The sequence below is a fragment of the Passer montanus genome, unplaced genomic scaffold (genome assembly GCF_014805655.1).
Source record: "Passer montanus isolate IOZ18808 unplaced genomic scaffold, ASM1480565v1 scaffold23, whole genome shotgun sequence".
Classification (NCBI taxonomy): Eukaryota; Metazoa; Chordata; class Aves; order Passeriformes; family Passeridae; genus Passer; species Passer montanus.
Window position 1 is genome coordinate 9,708,238 of NW_024366926.1, and position 19,190 is coordinate 9,727,427.

Genomic DNA, 19,190 nt, shown 5'->3' on the forward strand with positions numbered 1-19,190 from the left:
ACGGATCAATACAAGTGCATACTGAGTGACACAGCCGTGCTTGAAAGCAGAGGTGGCACCTCAGGGAACTGCAGCTCATATCAGGTAGATTAAAAGTAGCTTCTTAAATTACAAGTGGAGAGAGAAGGTCTTGTAAGACATCACGCTCCCCCAAAAAACAAAGTGAAGAGAGTGGAAAGCAGGTTTTTTATTCTACAGGATAAAATGTGTCCAAAAGTTCATCAAGGAATTTCACACAGAATTTCTAAAATGCAGTATTTCATTTTTCCATGGATCTGCTGGTATGCCAACGTATCCAGGAAGTTACACTGTAACGGCTTGTTTCTCACTTTTGTTTTGAAATTTGTTAAATAAGATACTTGTTGAGTGATTTGGAAAAGTTGTCTGCATGAATTAAATCATATTTTGTTGATAAAGTAGAATTCTCCTCAGGCATGTTTCTAATGACATTGGAAAGTGAAGAGTGCATAGCCATAAACTATAACTATTTTAATGGCCAATGTTGACAAGAAAGAGGGTACAAAATTGTAAAAATCATAAAACATGGTGGAATTGGAAAGTTGGAACTGTACTCACCACATCTATTCACAGACTATTCTGGTTTTGTATTAAAGGCTAATGATTAGAATGGAAGAATACAAGTCATCTCATCTTGATAACAACGCAGTGGAAGATGAAGTTATGTAATAGAATATGATAGGATACCATATCAAACCATATCAACATGATTTAGTTGTAGAGGAACTTCTTACAAGGGCATGTAGAGATAGGATAAGAGGTAATGACTTTAAATTGGCAGGGTAGGCTGAGATTAGGTATCAGAAACTCTTCACTGTGAGGTTGGCGAGACACACCCTGTCCCTGGGAGTGTTCAAGGCCAGGTTGGATGGGGCTTTGAGCAACCTGATGCAGTGGAAAATGTCCCTGGTCATGGCAGGAGGGTTGGGATTAATCCTTAAAGTCCCTTCTAACCCTAGCTATTCTATAATTTTATGGTAAGTGTTCATTTGGTAAGATACATGATATAATATCTTATCATGAACATATGATAGAGCTAACCAAATGAATGCAGTTTGACTTGCTTTATTTATGTAAATAGTATAAGAGATGGCATTCACATTTCAAGGCACAGAATCCACATCCAGGAACTTGAAACATGAAAAAAGGAGAGGAAGGAAACAAAGCCTCTGCTAATGGTAACTCACAGTACTTCACTGAGAACAGGCTTTGAGTTAACTCCTCTCAGCCTCAACCCTAGTGATAAATACTTCTGGCACTGACCTGCTGGGGAAATGCAGCAGAACCCAGAAAAAGCTGTGGGGCTGCACTGCACTTCAACTAGTGTGTTACAGACAGAACTTGCCAGTCTGCAGCAAGAAATAATGCGGTCCTCCCAAGGATCCAACAGTATCCCACAAACTGAGTCCAGATTTTAAAGATCTGAATGGGAAAACAATTGTGGCTAAACAAATCCTGACTTTCTCAAGTCAGTTCAAAACATTTGCACTTTGAAACAACAGAAAACCAAAAGAACTTGTTTTGGAGTTTAAAACTGTCATAGAAAAGATTGTGAGTGGAACAAGTATCACTGCAAGCCAGTAATTACTAAGACTTGTGACCTCTAGGGGATTAATGATTGCTAGAGGATTCAAAGCCAAAAGATAGAGACAAAATCAGTCATTACAGACACAGGAAAACACTGGACAAGGGAATAATTTCTGACAATATTTGTTTCTGACCTGGTGGAACAACACTCTAACCAGTTTCATATTTCTCAAATTAATTTCCTGAAGATTTTTTTTGGTAGGGGGCCACAGGGGAGAAATCCAGAAGTGCAGCTGTGCCAGAAAGCAGTCACAACAGCAGATTGCTTCATGTCTTCTTATTTTGCAATGAAAAATCGAAGTAGTGTTATTTTAGCATAAATTCCTTCTGCTGGAGGCAGAAAGGATCCATTTATTATTCCAAAATTTTGCAGTAAGGGCACCTCAGAGAGCAGATGGGAATCAGAGGTCCTTAGACTCTGCTGCCCTCATGTTGCCTTTAAGTCCCTGGACACAGGGAGACAAAGAGCTCCTTGGCATTGGCCCAGTAAGTGTTTCATGTTATTCCTAGGATGACTTGGCTCAGAGGAGTTTCATTTGTTGTGAGTTGCAGTGGGTTTTTTCCTTTTTTTTTTTTAAATATATTTAATTTATTTTCATGTCTTTGATGCTTTCCAGAGCAGCTCTTTTCTCATTGTCAGCTTCAATTAAGGATATCCTGGGAGTATCTGACATCTCCCTGCAGGCCTGGAGAGACCTTTCCTAGTGTTGATCCTGGCTCTCACTTGCAGCAATTTTATTCCACTTTCCATATTTAAAATTGGAAATTGTATTGGAAATGAATGGCTGACAATTTGTGGATAAAAATTAGCATTCATTACATTCCTGGTTGTCTGCAAAGTTATCTGGGTATTGTTCCTACAAGCATCTACATGTTCACACCAGCAATGTCATGGCAGAGGTAGGTATCTGCATTTTAGGTATCCAAAGGGGCAGCATTAAACTAGTTATGGTAATTATGGTGCAAGCTGGGAACTAAATCCTAGCTTGAAGTGAAATTGATTGGATAAAAAATCAACACCAAACAAATTATAACAGGTGTTAGCATTGCCCAGGTGACTGCAAAGACTGTTTAAATCTCATTTCTAGAAGTTAAACTAAAGCAATCTAAGCAATCCAAGCCTGGCCAACACTTGCCTGCAGTTGTGCTTGTAGCTTGTGTTGGAGGAGTTTGGGGGGAGCTTTCTCTGACTTTTCAGGTGGGAATCCACCATCTTAAGTGGGTGGGGAGAGGGTAGACAAAGTATCTATACCTTGCCCATGATGGCCACGGTGCTCTCCTCTCTGGGGAGATAGACCCTCCTCTCTGCCCCTTTCTGCCTGGACACAGCCAAACAGGGGGAATGCTGGCAGTGCTTGTGGGAGCTCTGCCCTCCTGCATTGCTCCTGTGCAGAGGAATGAACACTTTGGGCCCTGTTCATCCTGGACACGTGTATTGGGTCACTGGCAGCAGGGAGCTCGTAGCACTGCTGCTGCCTGCAGCAGGGTCAGTGACAAAGCACGTTTGGGATGCGGGAGGAGTAAGCCTGCTCATAGCTACCCACAGCAGAAATATATCTAGTGTTGGCTTCAACTAGGTTGGAATCTCAGTTATTACGGCGAGAAGATCAATGCTACAACTTGTGTATAGCTACACTACTCCTCTTGGCTGCAAGCTTGTAATGGACTTTAGTACTAGTATTATCTTCAAGGCTTAGGATAAGATTTGTATTCTACACAATACAATATATATAAGAAATATATATTTGCTGTTTACGACTAGCTCATCCACATTTGTTTTCTAGCTCTTCCTAAAAGAGGTATTTGTTACCAGTGAAGAAATCTTCAAGTGTCTTCAAAACTACGCTAATAGCTTGCTCTGCAGTCTGTAAGTTCAAGAAGCATTTTTCATCTTCAGGTTAAAAATGTAACAGAAAAGCTCGTGGCTTAGGAAAATGAAAATGGGAGTGATGTAAAAGCCATATCTGAAATTAAGACAATTTGTTTTCTTATCACTTATAGCCTGCTCTGGTTAAAGATGTCTTCTTTAAAATCTGTTGTAACTCTTTTTCCTTGCCCTGCCCAATCAGAACAAAAGAAAAGATGAAATTGTTTTAAATGTTAAGACTATGATCTTCAGTGCTGGCCCTGCTGCTAAAAGTTGAATTCTTACTCAATCCATTAAAGGGCATTGGTTTCCCATGTCATATCTAGTTTTGATCACAGCAAAGAAATGGGAAACAATAAAAACAGGCATAATGTGAAACAGATTTTAGCTTTCTGCTTCTTTTTATTTTTTTTTTGCATCAGTCTCTCACTTTTGAAAATACATAAGAGTTAATGTGATGATCTGAAAAAAAAAAAAAACCAACCAAAAAAAAGCCAAAACCCCAAACCATGTTATTTCTCTGTTCCTGTAGGAAACCCTTGCCTTTAAAACAAGATTATATAGAAATAGCAGTGTGCTGATGCAAAGCGGGTGGCTAAAGTTCCCTGTAGTGACTGACAGTATTTAGAAGTGTGGCTTATAAACAGATCAATTTCTAAACAGACTGGGTGAAATTCCCCAGCTTAGTGCATCTCACTTGAAGCATGTGTTAACTAATTCTGAAACCTATGTCAATTCATTTAGGTGAAACTTCATCCATTTAAAAGGGGGAAGGGAAGGGAAGGGAAGGGAAGGAAGGCTAAGTAGTCAGAGAGTTGTAACTGATGTAAAAAGTTATAATAATTCTAATATGATAATATTAATGAATCATGTAATAATCCTAATATTAATAAAATAATACTAATATTAATAAAAGTTGTAAAAATCCTAATATTATGTCTCCTAATAAACCAAATCAGGAGGCATAAAACCAAACTGATGTGCCTGATTTAAAAAATCTACTCAAGTGGACTACACAAGTGGAGAAATAAGGTTAAGAGATGCAGAGACTGGAATTTGTATTCTACACTATTTTCCTTTAGTCCAGTTTCAAACAAGGTCAAGACTACCACTGTGCTCATTTTCATACTGCATTAGCAACATCTTGCTTGCAGGCTTACCAAGGCCTTACAATAAGTTCCCTCAAGCAGAATCAGACTCTATTCAATTAATTTGCTTCAATGAAGTGCCACATTGTGATGACAAGCAATAAATGGTAAATTAGATCTTTAGTGCATAAATCATACTTAGAAGTGTTCCTCACAGCAAGGGTTCACAGGCAGCACTGTAATTGTGCTGACTGACAAAGCAATGCTGTCCCAGGCTACCAGCTTTCACGCATGGTCATGGTCAATCTCCTGGAAAACTGGCCCTGTGAGGGGGAGAGGAGTTAGACAACTTTTAAAGTTTGAAGCAGTAATCAAAATTTATTGTTCCACTGTGAATTCATCTGTCTGTGACTGCCTTGAGTTACTCGGCAAAGGTAAATGAGCCCAGAATAGAGGGGAAACAGCTGAAAGATATATGTGATTTTTGCAAGTTCTGAGATGTCATTTCACAAACTATAGGGTGGAAATTCAAGGAAATCTTTGTTAGTAAGAGGAAGAAAAAAAACCCAGCCCAAACCTCAAAAACCTAAACAAGACACAGCAGAGTTAAAAAAGGTAGTGGTGAAGGTTGAGGGTTTGCCTCCATCTGCAAACTCCTTCTGAAAGCTGCTGACAGAGCTTTGGCATCTGATCATCTCCTGACTGCTGATTAACATAGCACTGTTTTATATTTAACTCAGGCCAGAACAGGAGGGGCTGGGGGGTGGGGTTGCACTGCTTATAAGGGGAGCACGGCAGAAACAATGTTCTTCTGTGTCAGTTCCCTCCGTCTCCCAGCCCAGCTGCACTTTGATCATTCACGTTTCCTCCAAATGCATGTTGTCTTTAATTAATTGAGTGTCTCTTGAAAGCGAGGTGCGGGAGACAGGCAGAGAACAGCTAGAGCTACACAATTAAAATACAAACCAAGACTGCTGAGTTTACTGAATGCAAGTGCTGAAGTGACTAATAAGCTTTTTTATGGTTAATGTTTTGCTCAGAGAACAGATCTAGGAGCAGAGATGGAGGACATGGATTTTGAGGATGAGAAGTCCAAGAGGTACTGCATGAAGAAAAAGCATGTGGCTATCATCTGTGGAGTCGTGGTTGTTGTAGGACTTGCTGTGGGGCTTGGTGTGGGATTGAGCAGACCTAAAGCTCCAGAGGCAACAAAGCAACCAACAACAGATCAGACGACAACAACGGAACAGCCTCCTCCCCCAGTGGATCTGGGTCCCTGTCCTGCCAAGAATGATGACACTGGAGAGTGGAGAGATTTTAGGCTGCCCACTTACGTCAAACCTGTCCACTATGATCTGGAAATCAAGCCTGAAATGGAGCAAGACACTTACACTGGGACAGTCAGTATATCTATTGCTTTGGAAAAACCAACCAGCTCCCTGTGGCTTCACCTGCGAGACACCAAGGTTACAGAAATACCCACACTCCAGAAATCTTCAGGACAGCAGATTGCTGTGAATGACTGCTTTGAGTACAAGCCTCAGGAATACATTGTCATGAAGGCAGCAGCAGAGCTCCCTGTCACTGATGAAAGTGATCCCTATGTGCTCACCATGAAGTTTCAAGGCTGGCTGAATGGTTCGCTGGTTGGGTTTTATAGGACCACCTATACTGAGAATGGACAGATCAAGTAAAGCAGTTTTATTTATTAAGCTTTCTTCTCTATTTTTACTTGCTCAGGCCTGCTCTATTCCTGTTTCAGCTTTTCAGTCTTGTCTCTCACCAACTTACTACATTTCTGGGCTGTTCTTTAGTTTTCTCATTCCTCTAAGGAAGATGCTTCATTTTCAAAGCCCTTTGGCTTCTGACTAGTGAATGTGGGCTGGACAGATGAGGGGTTTGTTGTTATTATTGTTATTCTGAAAAACCTTTTCAAACTCCACTGGTCTGAGCTTACCTTTGAACTGAATGGCTCCCTCAAGGAGCTGGAGGGATCAGGGCCTGTTTTTACCTCTCTAGTACAACAAATAGCATACAACTATCACCACTCTCTCCTGTTATCCCCAAGGTAACAGTTTTGGTGTTACCAAATGTTCTTCTGGTAGTTTTCCTGATAGCATACCTCCTTGATGTTGTAAGCCTGAGGAATATTCAAACCAGAACTTCCCTCTTTCTCTTGCAGCTGGTTTAAATTATATGTAGAAAAGTCTAAACAATTAGGGTCATCTTTTACTTTTTTTTTTGCACTCCATCTCTTCCTTATTAATATATCAACAGTTATTGAAAGATTACAAAGCCTCTACCAGTTCAGCTAACCTATACCACTTGCCAAGTTTATACTGCTTCAAGTGGAAGCTTGAAAAAGCCATTGCCCACTGCTCAAAGGCTTCTCTTCACAGTTAGTGTATGGAGAGGACACTCACCCATTTTCTGATATTTACATTTCCGAAGTGATTTATTCCAGCCTTTATAGCTGGGAAATAAAATTAGCTGGACTTTTACAAGGCCCTGTAGCAAGAACATGGAGACAAACACTGATGTGTTTTCATGGCATTTCTTTGCCCTCCCGGGACAATGGTGTTGTGAATGAGAGTCTCATCAGCTCCATTCAGCCACTGACAGGAGTAGCAGCAGTGACAGGCACCAGCAGCAGGGAACCAAGAGGTAGAGGATAAAGCAAGCATTGATTTTTCCTGTGGAGAAGTCATGCAGAGAACAGCTCGAACACCAGGCAGCTCTTTTCTTCTTGTTTTCCTCCATATATGACCTCAACATTGCTCTGACTTAGAAGGTGCTTTGGTTTTATAGTTTGAGCAGCTTTGGTTTCATACTTTGAGCATCTGACATCTCCACAGAAGTTTTAAAGTGCAACCTCCTAGCATCCTTCTAAGTTGAGGTGTGTTGCTTTTCATTGGTGAAGGATATCTAGATATTAAATTTATAGCCCCGAGTCTGTCACAACCCCAGAACAGCAGGACCAGAACACAGGTGTTCTGAGTTGCTGAGCAGGAGAGGTGAGTGCCTGTGCCTCAAATCCAGACAGTATAGGTAGACAAGGGCCAAGCATCTGATACCAGGAAGAAAGGAGAACTCTAAAACTAAAAAAAATATATATATATAAAATGTGAGCTCACTTTGACTGTTCCTACTTCTTGAATTGAATGCTGGAAACTACAATTGCAAGGGTGATCCTGGCCAGCAGCCTGAAAACTCAATGCAGAAAGGAGCTTGTGGGTGAGAGTGTGTTAGGCTTGAGAAGGGCTTTAATAAGGATGAGTGAATGGTAAATTCTGAAATATTTTTCATGTGATTTAGTTTGGGCAGATTGCTTGTGGGGGTGGCAGAGGTGATGTACATAATAGTGGTAAGTACAGCTTTGAAAGTAAAGCAACCGACAGCCAAGTTGTTGCTTTGCAGCAGAGGGTAGGGGATAGGATGGGGTGAGGAAGGACAGTGAGGGAAGGGTTTTATTACTTACTAAAAAGTATTTTCCTCCAGCTTTCTACTTAAAACAATGCTGACTGGAATTAGCATTTTTATAGTGCCTTTGCCTGAGTTACGCACCACTCTTGGAAAATTTCAACCCAAGTAGTTCTGTTGTTGTCATGTTGCAAGTAAATACAAATCAGATCGGGTAACAGCAGTGATCAAACAAGTCTGTTAATAGTGGATGTTAAAGAGAAGGGGGCTGAGGTGAGAAGGAGATCCAATATATAATTATAACCAACTTTATTATCCCTTCTGTGCAGTTTTAGAAGCAGTGGCACCTTTAGAGAGACTTAATAACACTGAAAGTCAACTCCTAGGGCTGAGCTGCTCCCCAGATGTTTATCTGTGAAGGCAAAGGTTTTTTGCCAAAGCATTGCTATAAGGCCTTTGGTTTACAAACTGGGCACATGTCCAGGCTCTGCTTAGATTTAAATCTCCCAGCACAGTTTGTTGAAAACAGATAGAGAAGATGTGCTGAACACACCTCTAAGTCTGGGATCTTTGAGAGGCTTAGGGAGAAGAACACCTCATTTGGGGATCCTATTCAGACAGATCACACAATCCCCATCAGGAAGAAGGTGCTTTTGGACATGCCCTGAAGCAGATTGTGAGACACCTTGGAATCATGACTATTTAAATGGATGTGCACATGGAGGTAGGGAGCAGGAAAGGAGAAACTTTGGAAATGTAGATTTTGGACACAGACCTGTCTAGATGCTTCTGTGGGTTCCCAAATCTAGCTATAAGCACTTATGTCCATTGGTAAAACTGTTCCTCTGTCTGCACATTTCATTTCCCCATTGATTAAAAAGGAATAGCAGTCCTTCCCTACTTTGCATGGTGCTGTGAGCATAGCTACATTATACTTGTATTGTATTCAGATCTTATGGAGAGGAGCAAAAGAAGAGTCCTTGGCTGTTGTATTGGGTTATTCAGGTCATTAGCTTCTCTCAAAGAATGTGCTAAAGCCCCCTTGTATTTTTTCCTTAATATTAAAAATATCACCAACATGTCACAGCAGCTGGCTTTGATTTTGCACTACTATTAGTGATAAGGTATGGCTTCCCTTTTTTAGGAATTCCCTCTGTTGTCTGTAAGAGAACAAGAGGCTGGCACATGTCTAACAGGGATGTATTTGGGATTTTACTGAATAGAAAAGGGAAGAATTTTCTTCTGTGTACAAAAGCAACACTTCACACTTCTTATTTTCTTCCTGAAGGAGAAAATTTTCTCAGAAGAAGCAGCGAGTTGGAATTTTAAGGAAGACTAGGAGAAAAATGCTTTAATTAGTTCAGGGAGGAAGGAAGTCATTTGACACAAACAACTTGTACTTCAGGGGAGAGGGAAAAAAAGGAAAACTCATCATGGTTCTGAATGCATTGCTGTTTTATTTTGAGAAGAGCTGGGTGCAGTCTCAGCCAGATCTTCACTTCTTATTACTAAGATGTTTACAACTGTCAGCTCTAGTTCATATTTAAAGGCCTGGACATCAAGAGCAGAAGCCACCAAGCAGTGAAGAAAATCTTATCTAAAAACTACATTATGTTATTTGAAAGTGAATTACAACATTTCATGTTTCTATTGCCACTTCTGTGCATGCCATAGTCTGGAGTTCTCATCATCTAGCCTATACGAAGGGTAGTGCTGAAGTTTTTCACTCCTAATGTCTGTCTGCCTCTGCAAACATATGAGGATAGATGGATTATCACCTTATAAATCAACAGATGTACCACAATGTTATCAGTCTGTAGGAACAAGACATAAATGTGTCAAAATATATAGCCAAGTTTTTAACCAATAGCAGTGAAGCATTGCCCTGGAGGCTTGGAGTTAACTTAATTGTGAAATAGCTCTCAAATCCTATGAAAAGTAGAGAGTGACAGCAAAGAATGCACCAAGCAAAAGGAACTCTGTTGAGTCTGAAATGATGTTCATTATGCTTTCTGCCCATGAACCTTTGAGCTGCTATTCCAAGGAACATGAATGGAGAGAGCCCAGACATATTACCTCTGTCAGGCTTGTAAATGACCCTTGATGCTACAAGTTCCTAATGACCAGTTTAGTATTTAACCGTCACAGGGAAATGCCAAGGGCAACAGAAACATTGAAAAATTGGTTGTCAAGTGAGCTTGTAGGATTGCTGCAGATCTGTAATTTATGACGTACACTTTTAATTACTTTTTGGAAAGAAAAACTACCTTAATATAGTTGGAGCAGCTGTAGAAGTGCTGTCAGAAAATGCTCAACATTCCAGATTAATTGAAGGAGCATCTGTGATCCCTTCCACCATAAATCACTGGAGAATATGCTCTGCCACTGGTGTGGGTCATTAATAGGGGAGCCCAATGTCAATGAGAGAAGCAAGCACAATATGAACACTCACAACCTTCACCTTATGTTTTTACATGACCCCTATTGTCTAGCTCCTCCAGCTGGTTGTGCATAACTGAGATGACTTTCTGACCCCTCAACACAGCTTGCATAGCATGAGTTATGTACTAGGATGTTCAGCTGAACTATCCATGCTTTCTCCAGCAGTTTCACTAATGGAGTCAGGGAAGCATAAGAGCAGCAGAAGAAAACTATGTGATAAATGCAGAAAAAGGAAGACACAAGCAGGATGAGGTTTATTGGCATTTTCACAGTTTCAAAGTGTCGCTTCAGGAGATGTTCAAGACCCTAATCTCAAGATATGCTGTAGTGGGTAAACAAGTCTTGGAGTGACTTATTCCTTTTAGGTGATATCATCAGTTCTTTATTTTAGGTGTATAAATCAATGGGAAAGCTCAGCTGGAGGGAGAGCAAAGTTTTCACTGTGCATGAGAGATCATGCCTCTCTTATTGCCTGGCTCCTAAAAATATTTCATGATAAGCGATTTGCATTGGCTTTTGCTCTGAAACCTAGAAGATGTTGATGACAAACTGACTATGCAATGTCAGCTCATGCATTTTTGATGTCACCTGCTTTTATGAATGGATAAATATGCACAAATATTTGTAGTTGAATTTTGTTTGTGAAATCACGTAAAAAATACCTAGAAAATGCAGACAAGATTTCAAAGCCATATAATGAAGTCTTGCCAATACATTGTTTGTTTCAGGAGCATTGCAGCTACTGATCATGAGCCAACAGATGCACGGAAATCATTTCCCTGCTTTGACGAGCCAAACAAAAAGGCAACTTACACCATAACCATCATCCATCCAGATGCATACCAAGCGCTTTCCAACATGCCGGTACAGGTATGTATTTCCCAACTGCTGTCTAAGTGGAACAGTTCTGTAGAGTCACTGAAAGGTAATGTGGGTCACCAGGTTCTGGCATGTTCACAGAATCTACCACTCAGGCACTGGAAAACTCACGCTTAATAAACATTCCATGAACAGAACTGGTTGGCTGGGTAGGACTCAAAGTGGTCCACCAGCATACAACATGGCAGCACAGGGTCAAATCCAAAGCAAAAATGAAACACCTCTTCTTTTGGTAGCCAGCTGACCCTCTGTTCAGATATTCTAGGTGAGCTTCCCCTCCTTACTATAAATAGATATTGGCAGGTCCTTCAGTCAAACTGGGTAGGCTCAGAGGATGAGTACTCTGAAAGACAGCTGCTTCCCAGATGGAAAATCTAAAATAATCACTAAAACTGCATAATGGTCCAGAACAAGGGTCTGCTGATCACAATATAATGGCAAAGAATCCTGCTAGCCAGAAAGACTAGGATTATTCTTTTTCATAATGGAGGATCTGAAACCGCATCTGTCAGCTCATGGGTGTGGATATTTGTCATTCCACCATGTCTATAATTTCCTAAATAATCCATTTCTAGACCTACTGTCAAATTCCAAATTTTGCATGAAATTCAATGGCATCAATTATCTACCTCTTAGCCTTCTGGAGAAGGCTGAATGGTTTTCAGATGAGAGAGTTTCTACTGAATAGTTCAACTGAATGTGTAGTCTATTGTATAATTTCTACTAATAAGTTCTGAAGTGGGAGATAAAGTGTGCCAAGTAAAAAAAAAAAAAAAAAAAAAAAAGAAAGAAAGAAAAAAGAGCTTCCAGCCTCCAGGCTGTTGGCATTTGCATTTTTCCACCCAGAAAACAAAGGTCTGCTTTTATTTAAAGTCCTCCAAACTTATTCTCGTAGCAATGAAGCTGAGATATCTATTACCAGGCTGATACAAATGCATCCATACCCTTTGCACATTTAAAGCTCTGACCCATTGTTATTAAAACTATTTCTATAATACCTAGAAGACCATCAGGCACTTTGATGAACAACACATGAAAGGAGATTGCTGTACCTTTCCTCACAGCTCTCAGATAAGTGAGAATTCGAGCAAGGAAGTAAGGGGATAACAACATATGTTATCAAGATTTATTGTGTTTTGAGATTTACTTTACACCTTGACATGTCGACCTTACCTCTATTATGGACCTACAATAATAGGCATGCAAAGGGCTAACTACTGCTTCTTAATTGATTTGCTAAAAAATAAATACCAGTAAGAAAATGTAGATTATGCTGAATTCATATTGAGGTTTGACTAATGGATTACAGCAAGGCACTTTTTTATCTGGTCAAGCTCAGTGGCTCTGGTCTTAGTAGTGGAGGAACTTTGGGAAAGATCTTTTCCACAGATGGAAATATAAGAGTTTGTAAAGGCAGGGCATGCTGTATGTTAGGTGTCCTGTTGTTTGAGTGCTGTGGAGCTTTATAATGAGCACAGCAAAGTCAGATCAGCAAAATCAGAATCTTGTACATTTCATTTGCATTTTTCACTAGAGTTTCTTCAATTTTTTTCCACTTAAGTCCTGACTTTGTTGAAATAACAAAAGATCTCAAAATAGAGTCAAAATGGGTAAAATAATGGAAAATTAGATTGTGAATACCTTTTTCAAAAAGGCTTATGAATATGTCTGTGAATAGGTGTTTTTGTTCATGGAATCGTATTACCTGTAACATTAAATGTCTGTGCTTTCTTTATATTGTGTTTATAACAAACAAATCTCATGAACCACTGTATCTCTAGAAGGCTTTATATGTCTTTTATATGCTTTTGGCTTTTGTTCTATTTAAGTTAGTCATCCAGTTAGAACCACAAAGATTTTCAGACTGTAGCAGAAAAGGAATACAAGAAATATATGTTTGATATGTCTTTTATATGCTTTTGGCTTTTGTTCTATTTAAGTTAGTCATCCACAAAGATTTTCAGACTGTAGCGGAAAAGGAATACAAGAAATATATGTTTCGAATAGAACCATAGAATAAGCTGAGTTGTAAGGCACCCATCAAGATCATCAAGTCCAACTCCTGGCCCTGTACAGGACACCCCAAGAGTCATACCCTGTCCCTGAGAGCATTTTCCAAATGCTTTTGGAACTTTGTCAGGTTTGGTGTTGCAACAGCTTTCCTGGGGACCCTGTTCCAGTGTTCTCCCTCTGAGTGAAAAACCTTTTCCTAAAATCTAACCTAAACCTCTCCTGACTCAATTTCATGCCCTTTCCTTGAGTTCTGTCACTGGTCATGGGAAAGAAGAGATCAGTGTTTATCCCTTCCTATTTAGTATTGTCAGCAAACTTAGAGGAAAAAACATCTAAGAAAATCAGTAATTTTTAATTGATTTGGAAAATAAAAACTATGATCAGCATGAAATTTTATGTATATTTAGGCAATCCACCTAATAACCTAACCCACCATTCATTTGTATTTTAATTACTACAGGATAAATTCATTTTACTGGTCTATATCCCAGGTAGCATCCCTGCATCATGACTTAAATACGTGATGCATGTATTAAGAGAGGGGAGAATTGAGTCTCTTCCCTTCTCTGTCCAAAGTAATGTTATTTTATGCAACTGTTGCAAGAACAAAACACAACATACACCAGAAAACTCCTGTTGGCAAAATTTCTGTTCATGTGAACGACTTCAAATCCCTGATGAAAATTAGAGCAGAGTAAACCTCTTTAGTGCCAAAAAAGCAAAGTACCATTTCTTGTATTGCAGAAGAAAAATACCTTTTCGCTACTCATGCCTTCAGCAATGAAATGCCAGAAGAGGTGAACCTGGAGAGCTGATTTGTTGCTCCTATGCAGTTGCAGTCTTCATACAACATATAAATATTGTACTCTTACGCATGTGTTTGCAATTTCAAGAATCAATTTGATTATTTTTGCATTTCTGCAGGAAACAGTACCGCTTGGTGATGGCTGGAGTCGAACAACTTTTGAGAAGTCAGTCCCCATGAGCACGTACTTGGTATGCTTTGCAGTGCACCAGTTTACCTGGGTAGAGAGAACATCCGCAAGTGGAAAACCTGTAAGTCCTGCAGCCTGAACATGGTTCAGGTGACAGATGTGCCTTGATTTGCATTTTTTATTTAAAAACTTCTTTTTATACAAGCAGGGCATATTTTTCCTTTTCCTGTAGCTTATTTTATGCAGCCTGTTTCATCAGATTAGGTGTTCACAGTGGTCCTTCTGACCTTGACTACATACAGTGTTTTGCAGTCCTTCCCTGTCTCCCATCTTTGTGAGATCCCAGTCAGTACCTCCCATATGAGCAAACACGTGAGGAAGGAACACTCTTTCCAAACTCATCCCTGACTTGAAGCCCAGTGACTGAAGTAGTGTACAAGTTAGGGGGTACAGAGTCAAAATCCATGAATACAAATACTTTATAGTTTTCTGTGAGTTAAAACTGCACTTGACATTATTAGAGCTGTTGAGACATAGGACTACAGTGCTATGTGCCATTATGTACTGGCTTGCTTTATTTTACCACAGTGGCAACAGGCAACTGCCCAATGTAAGTTCTGTAAAAATAATTATAGGAGTGATAGTGTCTGCCTAAACAGGTGGCTATTTGGTAGATCCCCTAATCAAACAAATAGGTTTGAATCTGAATCTATTAAATTCAAATAGCTCCTTCATTTAGATGCTGTAGTCAGGCCAATCCATTTCTTGCTTAGATTCAAATCTCCTGAAGGTGTAGCTGATCAGACATAAGAGATCACAAGACATTACATTGCATCACAAACTGAAATCCAAAATAGAACTTGCCCTTCAACAGAAACTCCTCATTCAGCCTAAACCCATTTTGGGATACTCAACCTGCTGTTATTTGTTTATTGGTTTAGATCTTTCTCTCATCTGATACAGAGAGTGATCACTAGGGCTGTATGCCCTTGCTTCTTCCCCTTCCTTTCCTGTTACACAACACAGGGTCTTGTCATTCACATGAGCTGGCAGTAGTTTCCTTGATTTCTGGAGACAATGTCACAAATGGACAGGGAATCTAGAATAAAACCCCAGCCATTCTACTATTCCTTTAGCAAGTTAGCTCTTCCTCAGTTGCTTTAACCAAAAAAGCTCATCAAATCCTTCCCTACTGACAGCTGTTGGCTGATGTTAAAATCTGTCTCGTAGAAATCTCCAAAGTTCTAATTCAGCTCTTAGCAAAGACTTCCTGTCACAGGACTGTACTGAGGCCTCCCTCTGTGCCCTTGCTAGCATCATGCTGTATGCTTGTATAACATGACAAATAACTAAATCTAAATTACACTTAGACAAGCAAATGGAGCCTGGTTTGAGATACAGATGTAATATTTTTAATTCTCTGCTGTTTGGCTAAGTAATTCACAGGAGTACATTTTTAGGCCACCCAGTCACACAATTTTGTTAACCAACTGCTCTTCAGCATAGCTGGTCCACTCATTATCAGGGACAGGACCTTGACTACTTGGTCTCACGAGATATACTCTATAGTTCAGTTCCTTTAAAAATCAACATTTTTCTAAATTTTTGTGCAGAACATAGTACATAAGGGAAAAAATGTACTGAAGAAGTGTATAACACTGTTTTCTACATGCAGAAGTTAAACATTTACTACTTGTCCATGCCATGCTCCAGAGTATAGCCCTGAGGTCACTATTTTATTTTTTTTTTCACAAGCAAAACAGTACAGCCCACAATGTTCATACTGGTTGTAGCTTTTCTAAATAGAAGGGAGTGTTCACTGAAACAGGATAATTAAAGTGTGTGTGTGTGTAGAAGCAGGGGTATTCGTGTCAGTACAGAGGTTGCCTGAAGAAACATCTTCTAATTCAGGCCTATGTTACTACATATTTTATTAATGCTGTTCACTAAACAGTGTCTGAGGACTTGCCTGCACTAGAAAACTTGGGGTTTAAGTGAGGTTAAAATCATAACTTTCCTTTCTTTTAACATGGACATAGTTTTACCAATATAAAATACATGTGTAAGATCCATCACTAAAAATTCTCTTTTCCCCAGGGAAACAAGACTATCTTTAGGGTTTTTAATCATATGTATAGAAAATTATTCTTTTTAGCCTTTCCAAGGCATCCTGTCCAAGAACTTTGAAGACCAGCTGGAATCTTCAGATTCACCACCACCGAAAAGAACATTCCATAGTTTGCTGTGTAAATTTCTAACAATAAATCCCTCATTCAGCAGAAAGTATCCACTTGATCCATGGATTACTTTCATAAACAACAGCAAGAGCATACAGCTCACATGACATAAATTATTTAAAAACTCTGCCATTCACTCTGAAAGCCCTCACAAAGACATAATGAAATGAGTGGTGAGAAATGTGGCCACAGCTAGAAACAATGCTCCTGAGCTGACTACCTGTCCGGTACCAAATGTCTGGTTTGGAAAAATCACAGAGGAGATTATACAAATGAAACCCAAAGTCAGTTCTAGTGCAGGTCGAAGGTCTTGGAAACCATTAATATGGTTCAGCTAGGGGAAGACTGCTAAATTGGGTAAAGAGCTTACGGAAGTGGAAATTGCACATTGTAATTGCAACCTGACCCTGGGGGAAATCCCCTGGCTGGAATGTATTCCTGACTGAATTTCATAAGCTGTTTTTGGTTTTGTTTTGGGCGGGTTTTTTTGTTTTGTTTTTGTTCCAGCTTTATTTCTGAACATTTTCCCATCCTCCCCTCTCATTGGAGGACGTGTAATTTATAGTATTGATATCAATGTGTTTTCAGGCTCCAAAAGAGTTCCTGGAATAGACCAGCTCCTTTGCTCAGCTTGGGCCCTAAACTCCTGGCTGTAAGACAGCACTGAAGGAGTAAACAAGCCACCCCAGTGTAGCAGATGAATATGTCCCATTCATAAGAGTCATGGAGCTGGCCAAATGAGATAGATCAGTTTTCCTAAAACCAGAAACTTCACTACATATAGAAATCTCTTATCCACACTGTAGATTTTCTGGGGTAGGGAAGAGAACAGACTACATACAGCTCCAACAGGCTTTGGGGCAAAGGGATTGAGGGAAAGATCCCTAAAAGGCTCCTTGAATTCTAAACTCAAACTTTGTCTTCACAACGTGAAGATAACTTCTCAAAAGGATTTTTCTAGTTACAGGCCTCCACATCATAGGCATGGGTGCCATAAAGATTCTAGTCCTCCAGAGCTTGTTTCCTACTGCTTGACAGCCATAGTCAAACTGGTGCTTGGCACCAGCCTTCAGGGATAGAAAGGTCAACATTCAACACATCATTTTTTGCATTCATATATACAGGAGGAGCACAGAAATGGTCCCTCATCACACCAAACACACCAGGGCTACCACATGCCAATTTTCCCAGACTCAGTGGGTCATAAAAGAGAGAACTGATGTTTGCCTATGATTTCCTGGGGTGCAACAGCCCAGAAGGCACAAAAGCTGTGACTGAGTGGCTGTAAGGCCCAAGGTCCTGATCAAACTCAACCTGCCACTCAACCTGCATGGGACAGCATATCTGGGAAGGGTCACAGATCTAGTAAATGCATGGTCTGCAGTGGGTTTAAGGTCTTCAGACATACAAGGACAAGAGGAAACCATGACAACAGTTTGTAGGAAAGGCACAAGAAGTTCAATAAAATAAGATGCCATGGGCTTCTGACACATTTCGATACAGATGTGCTCCTGAAGATTGATCTGATGGGATCAGTCAAGATCAGTGAACTGCCCAGAACAAGTGGATCCCCTTTGACTGTGCTTGCTCAGGTTTCCTCCATGGGAAAGTAGAGGCTGGTATGTAACCAGGCCCTGCTTGAGGCTTGGCCACTGTAAGCTTCTGGACATGGGCTTGCCAATTTTACATTTCAGACAAACAGTGGAGAGTGTGCACATGTTGGCTTGGTATCACTTATCTACAACACTTGAAAAACTTTGTGAATAAATGTGATAGGGAACAGAAGTCAGTGTTCAGACCAGTCTCAGAGAAAACCTGCAGTGGTATTGATATGTATGCTAAATGTCTTTTCAATGTTAGACACCTGTTTCCTTTTAACTGAAAACTTTTCTAATTGTCTCTCTGTATTTTACAGCTGAGAGTTTATGCCCAGCCACAGCAAATACACACAGCAGAATATGCAGCAAATGTAACAAAAACTGTATTCGACTTCTTTGAAGAGTACTTTAATTTGAACTACTCTCTTCCAAAACTGGGTAACTATTAACATTTCTATTTTTCATTTTGTTAATTCAGTGTCATGATTATGTTGCTTCTACAGATCTCTGTGCTTTGGTGGAAAACAGCATGAAAGCATTTGGTTGCTAAATGCTGGTATTATGTTAGGATGTTTTAAAACTGTACCAATGCAGTTCAAGATGTTTCTAAATGTCATGATGGATGAGTTGGTCTCAGTCACTGTTTTATTGCCAGTTCTCACAGTTCAGTTTGCTGAACTGAAGAACTGGTCCTGGCATGTTTATTTTAAAGCATCTTGTGGAAAATCAAGGCAAGCATTGATGTCATCAGGAAAGGACCATCATGAGTTAAAACAGAGCCAGAAGTTTCAGAAAAATATGTACCACTTCCATATAAACTTCTGGACAAAAGTCAGCAGTGAGATAAGTGAAGATGTAAACTGCCAGAGAGTATGTCATATTATTTATTAATCTTAGTGCAAAGTGGGTGTGTATCCACTTCTTAGAAAGATGAATGTTGTCCAGCATCTAATTTGTAGTTTCTACTGCTGGGCTAAATAAAGATCTGGGACTAAATAAGAGCAGTCACGCTCTCAAATTTTGCCCATGGTTACAAAACAAGCAAAGAAAAGGTAGTGGGCATCCTTTAGCTTGGGATATTTGGACTCTGCATCTGATTCACTCAA

The 19,190-nt window shown here is 39.8% G+C and overlaps 1 protein-coding gene across 1 annotated transcript in view; it reads left to right on the top strand.

Moving 5' to 3' along the window:
• Positions 1-5,351: 5,351 nt before the first annotated feature.
• LOC120502840 (glutamyl aminopeptidase) overlaps positions 5,352-19,190 on the top strand; it is a 34,339-nt gene continuing 20,500 nt past the window's right edge. The window contains exons 1-4 of the mRNA XM_039710757.1: positions 5,352-6,250; positions 11,151-11,292; positions 14,239-14,370; positions 18,402-18,522. Coding sequence (XP_039566691.1) covers positions 5,622-6,250; positions 11,151-11,292; positions 14,239-14,370; positions 18,402-18,522 — 1,024 coding nt within the window. The 5' untranslated portion in view covers positions 5,352-5,621. The remainder of the gene's footprint in view (positions 6,251-11,150; positions 11,293-14,238; positions 14,371-18,401; positions 18,523-19,190) is intronic.